The sequence below is a fragment of the Cotesia typhae genome, unplaced genomic scaffold (assembly GCF_013202065.1).
Source record: "Cotesia typhae breed Kobodo isofemale line unplaced genomic scaffold, CoteBio_Ctyphae contig_81, whole genome shotgun sequence".
NCBI lineage: Eukaryota > Metazoa > Arthropoda > Insecta > Hymenoptera > Braconidae > Cotesia > Cotesia typhae.
The window spans coordinates 374860-389650 of NW_027423768.1; the positions used below are offsets into that span (position 1 = coordinate 374860).

The 14791-nt window shown below is 27.6% G+C and overlaps 2 protein-coding genes across 2 annotated transcripts; both read left to right on the forward strand.

The window, feature by feature from the left end:
• The first annotated feature begins 329 nt into the window (after positions 1–329).
• LOC141533034 (uncharacterized) lies at positions 330–4421 on the forward strand. The gene is made up of 4 exons (XM_074251690.1): positions 330–440; positions 948–1112; positions 1387–1551; positions 2230–4421. Exons 2-4 carry the CDS (start codon positions 1082–1084, stop codon positions 3879–3881), a joined length of 1848 nt encoding a protein of 615 aa, XP_074107791.1. The 5' UTR covers positions 330–440; positions 948–1081; the 3' UTR covers positions 3882–4421.
• Positions 4422–4444: 23 nt separating this feature from the next.
• On the forward strand, positions 4445–5360 carry LOC141533035 (uncharacterized). Its single transcript, XM_074251691.1, has 2 exons — positions 4445–4880; positions 4996–5360. The coding sequence occupies exons 1-2, from the start codon at positions 4463–4465 to the stop codon at positions 5202–5204; spliced, it is 627 nt and encodes a 208-aa protein (XP_074107792.1). The 5' UTR covers positions 4445–4462; the 3' UTR covers positions 5205–5360.
• Positions 5361–14791: the final 9431 nt, after the last annotated feature.

A 14791-nucleotide genomic window follows, 5' to 3' on the forward strand; every position in this document is an offset into this window, starting at 1 on the left:
TTTTTTTTGTTAGAATAAAGTTATTAAAAGAAAAATTCCCGAAAAAAAGAAACATATTAAATTTTTGAAGATACAAATGTTTGGTATATTGAATAAATAAATATAAGGTAGCATCTTTTTCTCCGGATTTAATAGTCAATTTTTTTCCATGTAGCATTAAAAATAAGTAATGAAATAGTTTTCGATAAAAAAAAATGAATCCTTTCTATTCAAGCATTACTGTATTATTTATGTTATTTTGAAATCATTAATTAAAGTTATTATTCCAGCATCAAGAAAGACTGTCAATGATGATTTGTAGATCAAAAGATCAAATGACATTGCTGAAAAGAAATTATCATGCGATGCATTCAAGCTAACTGCAACTAGAACTTTAAACAAAGGTTCTAATCAACAACCCGATCAAAAAAAATGCGTTAAAAATTTATTGAGAGTTCAAGGTGATTATTGAAAATTTTTTATTTTTTTGGTATTATTTGATGGTTACTATTGAATGATTTTTGGAATTTTAATTAAGGCAGCTCAAACAACAGATTTTTTTGTGGAATTTTGAAGAACTAAAAGTTAATTTACGTATTCCTATTTTTTACTTTTCTAAACATTTTCTAGATGGGTTTTTCTTTCAATACTTATAAAAATAGTATGTTTTTGAAAAAAAAAAAATTTAATAAAATTTTCTCAGCTACTAAAAGCAGATAAATAATAACAACATATTAATAATAAATTAAAAATAAACAGAATAACAATATAATAATAATAGATTAGTTAAAGAAAAAAAAATTGAGTTAATTTATTTTTAGGAATTCTAAGGAATTTTTTTATAAACTAAGCTTAAAAAATATTCTGAATTATTTTTAATGAATAATAAAATTTAAAATTTTTTTCCATTCCAGCGTTAGCATATTATCGCGATTATTTTTAATTTATTAATTAAGTCTATGTTTCAGCGTTACCTAAATCTTCAGAGGGTGATGTGAAAGATAAAAAATTGAATGTCAACTCGTTGAAGTCAACTACTATAAGAAAAAAATCAGAAATTATTTTTCCTTCTGATCAAAATTTGATTAAAGTTAGCAAGAAAATGAAAACTGTTAATTTATCACAAATAGCAGGTAAAATACAATCTAAATTTTAAAGCTAATAAAGCATTTAATCGGTCTATTTGATGTTGAAATTTGAAATTTTTGTTATCTAAGTAGATATTCCTTAATATTTTTAGCTTCCAAATATTCTATAATTAAATTAGAAAATAGAGATACGATTTGATTATTGATGATATATAAGACATGTAATAATTAAAAAAATTTTTCCCATGTTCTGAAAAGTAAATATTTTTCGAATATTTTATTTATTTCTTTATAACTATTAACCTAAATTTTTGTTTAGTGCTAGGCAAGATTGATAATAATTTCCTGACGAAGCAGAACTTAAATCACTTTCCGGTGAAATTAATCTCCAGTAAAAAAAAATCAGCAGTCAGCCGCTCTACTGATCAGAATACGAATCAAACTGATCAAGTTATGAATACTACAGATGTTTTAAAAGCAGCAAGTATAGAATTTTATAATTACTGTTAAGAAATAGTTTTATGTGAATATATTCAACAAATATTCAAGTTTTTGTATTATTGAAAATTTGGTATTTTTTGTCTAAATTTTTCTTTCAAAAATTTTTTTATCTCATAAATAAGATATTACCTCAATTTTTTTTATAGTTAATACATTAATTTATTAACTTAATTCAATCGAATATAACTATTAACTTATTAAATACATTAATTTTTCTGTAGGCTCGTAGATTCTATAATCTCCTATAAAATTAAAAAGTATTATAAATTACAGAAATTAAATTTATTTGTTTTCAAATTTGTTATAAATATAGAAATTAAAAAATAGAGTTTTTTTATTTTGAATTTTTATGATTGATAGTTTTTCATTCCTAATGTGGAAAGAGTTATGAATTATAATACACGGAAATTATATAATTGAAAATTTAGATTTTTTTATTTTCGTATAGTAAAGTGATAGATATATTACTTTCAAGAAGCTAAACAACTGAAATTTTTAAAAAATAGTTCATTATTTTTAAATGCAAAAATAAATTGACTTGTATAGTATCATAACATCATCATAGTCTGAATGTTATCAAAGTATATAATGTTTTATAACATAGTTCGTTGAAGTTTTTTTAATTATTTTATAAAATATTAATTTAATTTATTTTATTTAGTATCCAAAATGGTCCTTCAAGACTCTAAGACTGGTACAGCTGATAATTCAACGCTTCTTCCTTCTTCCCAACTTGGTAGTTCAACTCAAGATACTAAAAGATATTGTGTCAATTCTTCAACACCTTTAAATTCTTCATCTACTTGTTCGGATAATCTAGGATTATCATCGATCCTTGAGGATAGTAAAATGATTAATAATGATAAGTCTGATTTTTCTGATTTTTCTAAAAAACATCACGATATGAAAATAAATAATTTTGTTCCTGAGACACCTACGAATAGTTTATCTAACACTTCAGTTCGTTTGGATGCTTCGAATCTAACTGACAAAAATAATATGAATAGTACGAATGAAAGTCCACCACCTAGTGGTTATTCAGAAGAATTGAACAAATTAGGACCTAATTGGCCATATGATTCTTCAGAGAATGTCGAATCAAATGTTGTCAACTCTTATAATTCCAACATTGATAAGTCTACCGAGGGTATAGAGCATTCTTCCAATCATAATTCTGAAAATATCAATACAAATGATACATATAGTGTGACGAACGTTCCTGATAACTTAATAACCAATTTGACAGAAAATGATAACGAGGAAAGTATCACCGATGCTAGCAATGATAAAGGGGAAAGTATGACCAAAGCTCAAGATTCGTCGTACAACCCATTGAATACTACAAACGAAAGTCCTTTACAAACACCTATTATGAAGAAAATTAATCTGAAAAAATCACCACCGTTATTGAAAAGTTCATTAGATATACGAAAGTTAAATGTTCCTTATGCTTCTTATACTGCTAATGCTAATGATCTTAATCCTAACGGTCCTCAAGCTGCTCATCGGGAACACAAAACTAAGAAACACTTTTGTCCATATTGCAAAACTTTACAAAGCAAATTTGCTCGTCATTTGATGCTGAAACATAAAACAGAAAAAGATGTTAGAAGTTTTCTTTTTTTACCAAAACATCATTTTCAACGACTGAAGATCATCGATATGATTCGTAGAAAAGGTGACTTTCTTCACAATACTGATAAAGATTTAAATTCTGGTATTTTGATACTCCCAAGACGTCGCCAAGAAAACTCAACTAATACGTCAGAAGATTACACATGCTGTACAATGTGTAAAGGTTTTTTTCCAAATCAAACGATTCGGTTTCATGCCAAAAACTGCCAAACAGGACGTAATAAGCTAGCTCGTGATATTCTCGTTTCAGGCCGTCGTGTTACCGGTTTTATTCATGAGATAGCAAATGACATGCTGCGCAATGAAATATTTCCCATTTTACGTGATGACGATGTTTCAAGATCAATTCGTTATGATGAGCTAATCATTAAATTTGGTAACAAGCTGACTGAAAAATATGCTTTGAAGCATCAACATGACGGAATGAGAGCACAACTTCGGTTGTTAGGACGCTTAAAACTAGAAATTATGTCAAATGATAATAAAATTACTGAATTTCAAGATATTTTCAGACCTCAAAACTATGATGTGATTATAAAAAGCTTAAGGAATGTTGCAAACTGGGATACAGCTTCGATGACTTTCAAAACTCCAGCTGTAGCTAAAAATTTAGTTACCCTAGTGATTAAGTGCTGCAAAAAGTATCGGGCTGAATGTGTGAAAATACAAGATGAATAAAGAAAAAAGTTAGCAGAGGATTTTCTGTTGCTGTGGTTGGAAGAAGTTCCTCTTTTGATAAACAAAAAAGCTGAAGATGATCGAAATGAGCAAAGACTATTGAAAAAAGTAATTCTTCCTTCCAAGGAAGACATCAAATTATTATATGATTACTTAAATAAAGAAAGTTTAACTTGCTTAGAAATTTTGAAAGATGGATTTAATTTACATGCGTGGATACTTCTAACCCAATGTACTCTCATTTCAATTCAAATTTTTAATCGCCGTAGGGCAGGTGAGATTGAAAGACTACCAATAACTAATTACCAAAATAAAGAAGGCTTAAAGGGCCATGTTGACAACGAAATGTACAACAATCTGTCAGATGCCTCAAAGAAGTTTGCAAATCAATTTGTTCGGTTAACAGTTAGAGGTAAACGAGGGAGGTTCCTTCCTGTGCTATTGAATCCTCTGGCAGTAAAATGTCTCGACCAAATCTTAGCTTTTCGGAAACAAGCAGGTGTTCAAGATGATAATGAATTTATCTTTAGCGTACCGGGACTAAACAGTAGTGCTAAAAATATATACGCGCTTGTCCGTTAATGAGACGATTTGCCAATGATTGTGGAGCGGAAATGCCAAGTGCCCTTCGCGGCACAAACTTAAGAAAGCACGTTGCCACTTATACATCACTTTTGAATGTAGAAGATTGCCAAATTAATAAACTAGCGAATTTTATGGGTCACGCGAAAGAAATTCATAAAAGTTACTACCAGATCCCTGTTCCAGTGACTGAAATAACGGAAGTGTCAAAGATGTTACTGGCTGCCTTAGGTAATGATGATGACAACACATATGACCCTAACGATGTCAGCGAGGACGAGAATAGTGACAGTAGTGACGACGATGACGATGCTGATGAAAATATCTCTCGTACTGATGCTCCTTCATTGACTGATAATCAAACTTCTGATGATAATAATAGTAGTAGTGGAGAGTCTAAAGTTAATAAATCTAAAAGTATGCGAATAATAATAATAATAATAATAATAATAATAATAATAATAATAATAATAATAATAATAATATCTCTCGCCACAAGAATTGTAAAATAATATTTTTTGTTTAATTATAGGATTTAAACCCAGCAAGATTCTACGTCGCAGGAGGACAAACGAAGAAAATAAAATATTAGAGAAAAAATTTGGCAAGCTTTGTAAGATGGTAACATTACCATCTGTAAAACAATGCGTTGCTATAATTAAGGAAAATGATGTCCTGAAATCCAGAACTGCGGCACAAATAAGGTCTCATATTCAAAATTTGAAACAACGTAGCCATTAAAAACTTAATTTAATCTTCTTTCAAGCTTTTTTTTTCTAAAATTATTTCATATATTGATATAACTATCATTTTAAACAATATTATTATAATAATTATGGTTTTGTTTGTATTTTGCTAATTACTACATAATTACTATTAACTTACTTAATTACTTAATTATAATTATTATTATTATATTCATGTATCTCAATTCAAATAAAAGAAAATAAAATGTTAAACTATTAAATGTTGAACTAATTTTAAATAATGTCAGTAATTAACAGAAGATTTTATATATTGTAAGAGTTTTAATTATTTAAAAACTATCTTGTATCTTGTGAACGAAGTACAAAAAATATAAGTTGATTCTAGTGTTAAACTTATGAAAAGCTCTTATTCGAGTACTCACATGTATTTTTCATATATTTAAAATATTTATTATATAAATATATATATATGAAAAATATAACTAAAATGTATGTGAGTACTTAAATTAGAGATTTTTATAAGTGTAAAACAAAGATGAGCTAATATTTTAAATAATGTCAGTTATCAATAGAATATTTTATGTATTGTAAGAGTTTTTATTATTTAAAAATTACCTTGTATGTTGGGGACTATTGAAATTACAAAAGATATAAGTTCATTCGAGTATTATACTTATCAAGACCTTTCATTTAAGTACCCACATGCATTTTTCATATATTTTATATATTTATGTATATTATATACATGAATGTATGAAAAATATATCAAAAATACATGTGTGTACTAAAATTAAAGCTTTTGATAAATGTAACAGAAAAATGAGCTCATATTTTAAGTAATGTCAATAATTAACAAAAGATTTTATATATTCTAAAAGTTTTAATTAATTAAAAATAACCTTGTATCTTGTGAACTATTGAAATTTCAAAAAATATAAGTTCATTTCAATGTTATAATTATTAAGAGATTTTATTTGAGTACCCACAAGCATTTTTGATATACTTTGCACATTTATACAGGGTGTCTCTGAAGTGGCGGGAGTAATTGTTGGGGTCGATAGAGAAAAAAATACTGAATCGAAAGTTCCTGAGCCAAAAATTTTTTTGGGCCATAGAATTTGAGTTATGAATTAAAAACGATAGCCAATCAGAAGCGCGCTATTCGAGAAATGAAAATGAGCGGGGAAGTAGAGGAGACGCGAGAGTGAGATGCTGCAATAGCAGCTTACTCGCTCACACAAAGCCGAGCATGAGAGGGGATTGTGACGCTATGAGCCGAGTACGTAAGTGTGAATGAGTGGATGTATGAGGTCGCAAGCGGACGGCTTAATGTATGAGTGTGTGTCCGTGTATCGCAGCATTATTGGAGGCGTTGTAACGCTGAATTAAAGCTAACCGGGTACTCTAAGACAGAGGAAAAAATTTTAATTTTTATTTTTATTCGAAAAAATTTAATAAAAAAATAAAAAGGCCCAAGATTTAACCAGACCCACAGAAACGGAGAGTAAATTTTTAATTCTCATTTATTTTGCTGGGGATTATTTTCAAATACAAAAAAAAAAAAAAAAGGCTAAGATTCAACTGGAATCCAAAAAGAGATGGATGAAAAAATTTTTTTATTTTTAATCAGCAAAATTATTTTTCTTTAAAAAAGAGCCCAATCTCGACTGGAGCAAGAAAAAATGATTGAAAAATTTTATTATTAATTTTCAATCAACAAAATTATTATAAAAAATAAATGGGCCCAAGTCTCAACCGGACCCAAACAAACGGATAAAAATTTTTATTACTTACTTAATTTGCTGGAAATTATCTTTAAAAACGAAAAAAATGCCCAAGACTCGATCGGATCCAAAAAAATAACAGTACAAAAATTTTTCCTTATTTTCAATCAGCAAAATTGTTTCTTTTAAAAAAGGCCCAATCTCGACTGGAGCAAAAAAAAATGATTAAAAAATTTTATTATTAATTTTCAATCAACAAAATTATTTAAAAAAAAAAATAGTCCGCAGACTCAACCGGACCCAAACAAACAGATAGATAGTTTTAATTACTTATTTATTTTGATGGGAATTATTTTAAAAACGAAGAAAATCGCCCAAGACTCGACCGGACCCAAAAAAAAAAATAAATTGAAAAATTTTGTTTTCATTTTCAATCAGCCAAATTAATTTCTTTTCGAAACAAGGCCCAATCTCAAACAGACTAAGAGAAACTAATTAAAAAATTTTATTTTTTATTATTAATCAAATATTATTTAAAAAAAGAAAATAAGCCACAGACTTAACCGGACTTAAACAAACGGATAGAAAATTTTTATTACTTACTTAATTTGCTGGAAATTATCTTTAAAAACGAAAAAAATGCTCAAGACTCCATCAGACCGAAAGGGAGATGAATAAAAAAAATTTTACTATTCATTTTTAATCATCATAATTAACTTTTTTATAATAAAAGGCTCAATTTCGACCGGACCCAGAAAAAATGATCCAAAAATTTTATTTTTATTGTTGATCATCAAAACTAATTAAAAAAACAAATGAGGCCCTAGACTCAACCGTAGCCGAATGAACGTATAAGAAATTTTTATTTTTTCATTTGAATTGGAAGGGAAATTATGGAGAACGAAAAGAATGGCCAAGACTTGTCTCGACCTCGAAAAGACATTGGAAACTTTTATTATTTACTTTTGACGAATAAAGAATGATTTTTAAAAGAAGGCACAAGAGTCGACTGGACCTAAGTAAAAGGATTGAAGAATTTTTTTCTTGATTTTGTTAGCGTCAATAAATTTAAATAATTAGAAAATCACCAAAATTCAAATTAAAATTATTAATTAATAAATTGACTAGCAAAATCTCGAATAACAAATTAAAAAGGAATTGCCCTCAAGACGTGATAATTTTTTTATTATTTCAATTAAAATTAATGATTGATCAATCTACAAGTACAGTCTAAAATCAAAAAATTAACAAGAAATTGTACTCCACTACTGATAATTTAATTATTTAAATTAAAATTATTAATTAATCAATTGACATGTAAAATCTGAAATACAGAAATTACATTCGTCCTGATGGATTTATTATTGTAATCGAATTTAGATGTCGAAAAATTGACAGGTAAAATCTCAAATGAAAAAATTAACATAGAATTGTTCTCAAGTTCTGACAATTTGATTATTTTGATTAGAATTACTGATTGATTAATTGACTAGTAAAATCTTGAATAAAAGAATTGAAAAGAACTTGCACTCAAGTCCTTGATATTGTAATCAAAATATTTACTCGAGTAATTGACCGGTAAAATGTCAAATGCAAAAATAAAAAAGAAATTGCAATCACGACCTGATAATTTTTATATTTTAATTAAAATTATTTTTGATTGATTAACAGGTAAAATTCCAAGTAAACAAATTTGAAAAAATTGCACTCAAAACCTGATAATTTCGATATTTTGATTAAAATTATTTTTCAATTAATTGACAGGTAAAATGTCAAATAGAAAAATAAAATAGAAATTGCAATCACGACCTGATAATTTTAAAATTTTAGTTGAAATTATTTTTCAATTAATTGACCGGTAAAAAGTCAAATAAAAAAATTAAAGAAAAAATCAGTCCTCAGTCTTAATAATTCTGGAATTTCAATTAAAATTATTTCCTATTCAATTGACAGTTAAATTTCCAAGAAAAAAATCAAAAAGAAATAGCAATCACGACCTGATAATTTTGATATTTTAATTAAAATTATTTTTCAATTAATTGACAGGTAAAATGTCAAATAAAAAAATAAAAAAGAAATTGCAATCACGACCTGATAATTTGAAAATTTTAATTAAAATTATTTTTCAATTAATTGACAGGTAAAATGTCAAATACAAAAATAAAAAAGAAATTGCACTCAAAACCTGATAGTTTCGATATTTTGATCAAAATTATTTTTCAATTAATTGACAGGTTAAAAGTCAAATAAAAAATTTAGAAAGAAATTGCAATCACGACCTGATAATTTTAAAATTTTGATTAAAATTGTTTTTTAATTGATTAACAGATAAAATTCCAAGAAAAAAATCAAAAAGAAATAGCAATCACGACCTGATAATTTTGATATTTTAATTAAAATTATTTTTCTATTGATTAACAGGTAAAATTCCAAGTAAACAAATTTGAAAAAATTCCATTCAAAACCTGATAATTTTAAAATTTCAATTAATATTATTTTTCAATTAATTAACTGGTAAAAAGTCAAATCAAAAAATTAAAGAAAAAATCAGTCCTCAGTCTTGATAATTCTGGAATTTTAATTAAAATTATTTCCTATTCAATTGACAGTTAAATTTCCAAGAAAAAAATCAAAAAGAAATAGCAATTACGAGCTGATAATTTTGATATTTTAATTAAAATTATTTTTCAATTAATTGACAAGTAAAATTCCAAGTAAAAAATTTAAAAAATTGCACTCAAATCCTGATAGTTTTGATATTTAAATTAAAATTATTTTTTAATTAATTGACAGGTAAAATGTCAAATAAAAAAATAAAAAGAAATTGCAATCACGACGTGATAATTTTGATATTTTAATTAAAATTAGTTTTCCATTAATTGACAGGTAAAATTTCAAAAATTAATTAAAAGAAACATTGAACTCAAGTCCTAATAATTTCGATATTTTAATTTAAATTATTTTCTAATTAATTGACAGGTTAATTGTCAAATAAAAAAATTCAAAAATAATTGCACTCAAGTCCTGATAATTTTCATATTCTGATTAAGATTATTCATTAATTCATTGATAGGTAAAACCTCAAATAACAAAATTCCTTTTCTGTACTAAAATTATGAACTTTATTATCAAATTCTCAAAAATAAAAAAAAACAATAAAATAACAAAAATAACAAAAATCTGTATAATAAAATTGATTGAGAATTTGTAAATTAAAAAAAAAAAAAAATCATTAATCCATAAGGTTCTCAAAATGGCCTCCATTCCTTTCTAAGCACCGATGACACCGCTCCAAAAGGTTTTCCCGAACACACTGCAGGATTTCCGGCGTTATTAGTTCTCGTGCAGCCATGATCCTTGCCATTGTTTCCATTTGATCTGCAGGTTCATCAAAATATACCCCTTCCTTCATGAAACCCCACAAGTAGTAATCGAGCGGAGTCAAGTCTGGTGATCTTGGTGGCCATCTCACTGGACCATACCTCCCCAGCCACTGTTGGCCATACTGGGCATTTAAGAAATTGGTTATGTCCCCAGATGAGTGGCACGGCGCACCATCCTGTTGAAACCACGTCGGTTGAGGATTAACTCCTGCTAGAAGCTGGGGTAAATTTCCTCCCAAAAACAAGAGATACTGAGCACTCTGTAATAACGAAAAATTTCGACTGTGAAAGTGAGAAAATCAGGGAGTTAAAAATTTCTTTAATTTAAACCAAAGGGAAATTTTGTTAAAAATTTTAAAAATAATTTTCTAAAATTTTAACAGATAAAACGAAGTTTACTCGTAGGGATTTTTCAATTTTAATGAAAAATTATTTGAACGAATTTTTCGAAATATTTTCGCATCAACAACAGAAGTTACCCCAGAAAATTTTCCTTTATTTTAACAAATTAAGAAAGAAAAACTCTTCCAAAGAATTTTTATGAAAAATTAGGTATTATAAAGAATTAATTTACAAAAATAAAAATCTTATTTTCAAACACAAAAATATTATTCGAATAATTTCAATATTTGCAAAGTGTCGAAGAATTTTACATTGAAGTTTTAACGGTAAACTGAGTGGAGAAAATTTTCTGAAGCGCGAAATTTTTTAATTGTGTAAATTTTTAATTAAACTTACGTTCATGGTTTCCGGTAATTCGTATAGTAGCACAGTGTCGCCGATTATTCCTCCCCACATGTTGATTTTCCACTTGTTCTGAAAATTACGGTTCACCGTCATGTGAGGATTCTCCTCCGCATACCAGTGGACGTTGTGCGGATTGAAACAACCCTCACGAGTAAATAACGATTCATCCGTCCACAAAACATTTTCGAGAAACGTCGGATCGGCAGCGTGGCTGTTGATAATAAATTGGCAAAACGTTCTCCGCAAAGCATAATCACCAGCTTCAAGTTTCTGCACCTTTCGTTTGTGGTACGGATGAATCTTATTTGCACGGGTGATACGGTTAATCGTAGATCGAGAAACAGGAAGCCGACGCTCGAGTCTTCGAGTGCTGGTACCGGGATCAGCATTGACGGCATCGAGTACTTGTTCCTCTACCTGAACAGGTATCCGACGAGGGCGACCGACACGCTCACTATCAACGGGTACCAGGCAACCATTTTCGCGAGCCCGTTGAATTAAACGCAAAAACACACTGCGGTTGGGAAAGCGTTCGCGATTTGGAAATCTTTCGCGATATTCACGGACAGCAGCTTCAGCGTTTCGATTACACTCACCGTAAATGATCAACATTTCAGTATACTCAGCGGCTGTATAAAAAGCCATAATGGTAATTAATATTAAACGCAGAATTAATAAAACACAATAAAAGTATGCAGAGGTAATGAGATGCTGTCAGAAAATGAGTTGTAAGACTGACATGAACGCAAAATTTAACCCATAATTAGATAATAACAAATGAAATCTCAAAACAAATAAAATCGTCAACGAGAAGAGAGAAAAAAAAGCGATCAGGGAAATCCGCGGAAAAAATAAATTTAAAGAGACGAACATCGCTGAATGAGAGGAATAAAGACAGAAACAGAGACAGAAAAACTCTGACAACAATTAGGATAATAATAATAAGTATAAAACAGTGACAGAATACTCGAAGATATTTTTAATTAATTTGTTGTTTATAAAATTAGGGAAAAATAATAAAATTTTCTAGTTTGCATTTTATATGACTATTCACATTAGTAAAAAAATTTTATTTTTGATAAAATGAATCAGGCAATTTGTAGTAAGCCAAAGATTAGTTGCAAACAGAAAGGATGGAACCTCTTGCACGTAGTAAAAAGCATGAAAGTCATCAGAATTATTAATCGAATGAGTACTAGAGGAAACTAAGTAGTAATAGTCGACCTTAAGACCGCCGAATTTTTACATTCACGTTTGCTTAATAAAAGGAGTAAAGTGTAATGATGTGAATGCAAACTAATAACATTAAAGTAAAGTTATCCTTGAACTGCCGAAACACCTGTAGATTTTTTTGAAATGATTTCTTTGCTAAGAAAAAGGGAAACTAAAATATCAAAATTACTAAAACGTGAATGCCATTTCTTTTTCATATTTTCTTCGACATTTTACCTGTCAGTGAATAAAAAGAATATTTAAATTGAAATATCAAAATTATAAGGACTTGAATTCAATGTTTTGTTAATTTATCATTTGACATTTTACCTATCAATTAAGTGATAAATAATTTAAATTAAAATATCAAAATTATCAGGGCTTGGGTGCGATTACTACTTAATTTGATACTTGGGATTTTACCCGTCAATTCATTAGAAATTTATTTCAATTATAAGATCAAAATTATGAGAACATGAGTGCGATTTATTTTTAATTTATTATTCAGGATTTTAACAGTCAATTGATTGATAAACAACTTTAATTAAAATATCAAAATTATCAGGACCTGAGTTCAATTTTTTTTTTTTTTTAATTTATTATTTATTTACCTGTCAATTAATTAAAAATAATTTTTATAAAAATATCAAAATTGTTCGGACTTGAGTTCAATTTTTTTCTTAATTTATAATTTGACATTCTACCTGTTAATTCACCGATAGATAATTCTAATAAAAATATCAAAATTATTCGGACTTGAGTTCAATTTTTTTCTTAATTTATAATTTGACACTCTACCTGTTAATTCACTGATAGATAATTCTAATAAAAATATCAAAATTATTCGGACTTGAGTTCAATTTTTTTTTTTAATTTATTAGTTGACATTTTACCTGTTAATTAACTGATAAATAATTTTAATAAAAATATCAAAATTATCAGGACTCGAGAGCGATTTTTTTTTCAATTCCTTATTTGACATTTTACCTGTCAATTAATTAAAAAATAATTTTAATTAAAATATCAAAATTATTGGGACTTGAGTTCAATGTTTGTTTTAATTTATTTTTTGACATTTTACCTGACGATTAATTGAAAAATTATTTTACAGAATAATTCCCAGCAAAATAAATGAGAAATGAAAGTTTTCCATCCGTTTGGTTGGGTCCGGTTGAGTCTTGGGCAATTCCTTCTGTTTTCAAAAATTATTCCGAGCATAAGAAATAAGTAATAAAAATTTTCTATCTGTTCGTTTTGGTCCGGTTGAGTCTGGGGCCTATTTTCTTTTTTGAAATAATTTTGTCAATTAATAATTGATAATAATTTTTTCAATCAGTTTTTTATCGTCTTGTCAAGATTAGGCTGATTTTTGTTCAATAAATTTTTGTTTGTTATTGAAAAGAGAAAATAAATTTTTTTGCATTCTTCTATTCTTGGCTCTGGTCGAGTCTTGGGCATTTTTTCGTTTTTAAAAATAATTCCTAGCAAAATGAATGGGAAATAAAAGTTTTCGATCCGTTTGTTTGGGTCCGATTGAGTCTGGGGCCTATTAATTTTTTTTTAAGAATAATGTTGTTAATTAATAATTGATAATAAAATTTTTCAATCAGTTATTCGAAGTCTGTTTGAGATTGGGCCTTTCTTTTCAAGGAAAATTAATCTTGGTGATCAAGTAATAAAAATTTCTATCCGTTTATTTGGGTCCTGCTGCGTCTTGGGTCTATTTTTTTCTTAATAATTTAGTTAATTAATATTTAGAAATAAAATTTTCGATTTATCTTTTTCGGGTCCGGTCGAGTCTTGGGCAATTTTTTTGTTTCGAAAAATAATTCCCAACAAAAAAACAGGAATAAAAGTTTTCTTTCCGTTTGTTTGGGTCCAGTTAAGTCTGGGGCCTATTTTCTTTTTTAAAAAATTTTGTTGATTAAAAATTCATTATAAAACTTTTCAATTATTTTTCTTGCTCCAGTCGAGATCAGGCCCTTTTTCAAAGGAAAATAATTTTGCTGATTAAAAATAGAAAAACAAAGATTTTCAATTTATTTTATTTCGGGTCTGGTCGAGTCTAGGGCATTTTTATCGTTTTCAAAAATAATTTCCTGCAAAATAAATAAGTAATAAAAATTATTTATCCGTTTGTTTGGGTCCAGTTGAGTCTAGGGCCTCATTTGTTTTTTTAATTAGTTTTGATGATCAACAATAAAAATAAAATTTTTGGATCATTTTTTCTGGGTCCGGTCGAAATTGAGCCTTTTATTATAAAAAAGTTAATTATGATGATTAAAAATGAATAGTAAAATTTTTTTATTCATCTCCTTTCGGTCTGATGGAGTCTTGAGCATTTTTTCGTTTTTAAAGATAATTTCCAGCAAATTAAGTAAGTAATAAAAATTTTCTATCCGTTTGTTTAAGTCCGGTTAAGTCTGTGGCTTATTTTCTTTTTTAAATAATATTTGATTAATAATAAAAAATAAAATTTTTTAATTAGTTTCTCTTAGTCTGTTTGAGATTGGGCCTTGTTTCGAAAAGAAATTAATTTGGCTGATTGAAAATGA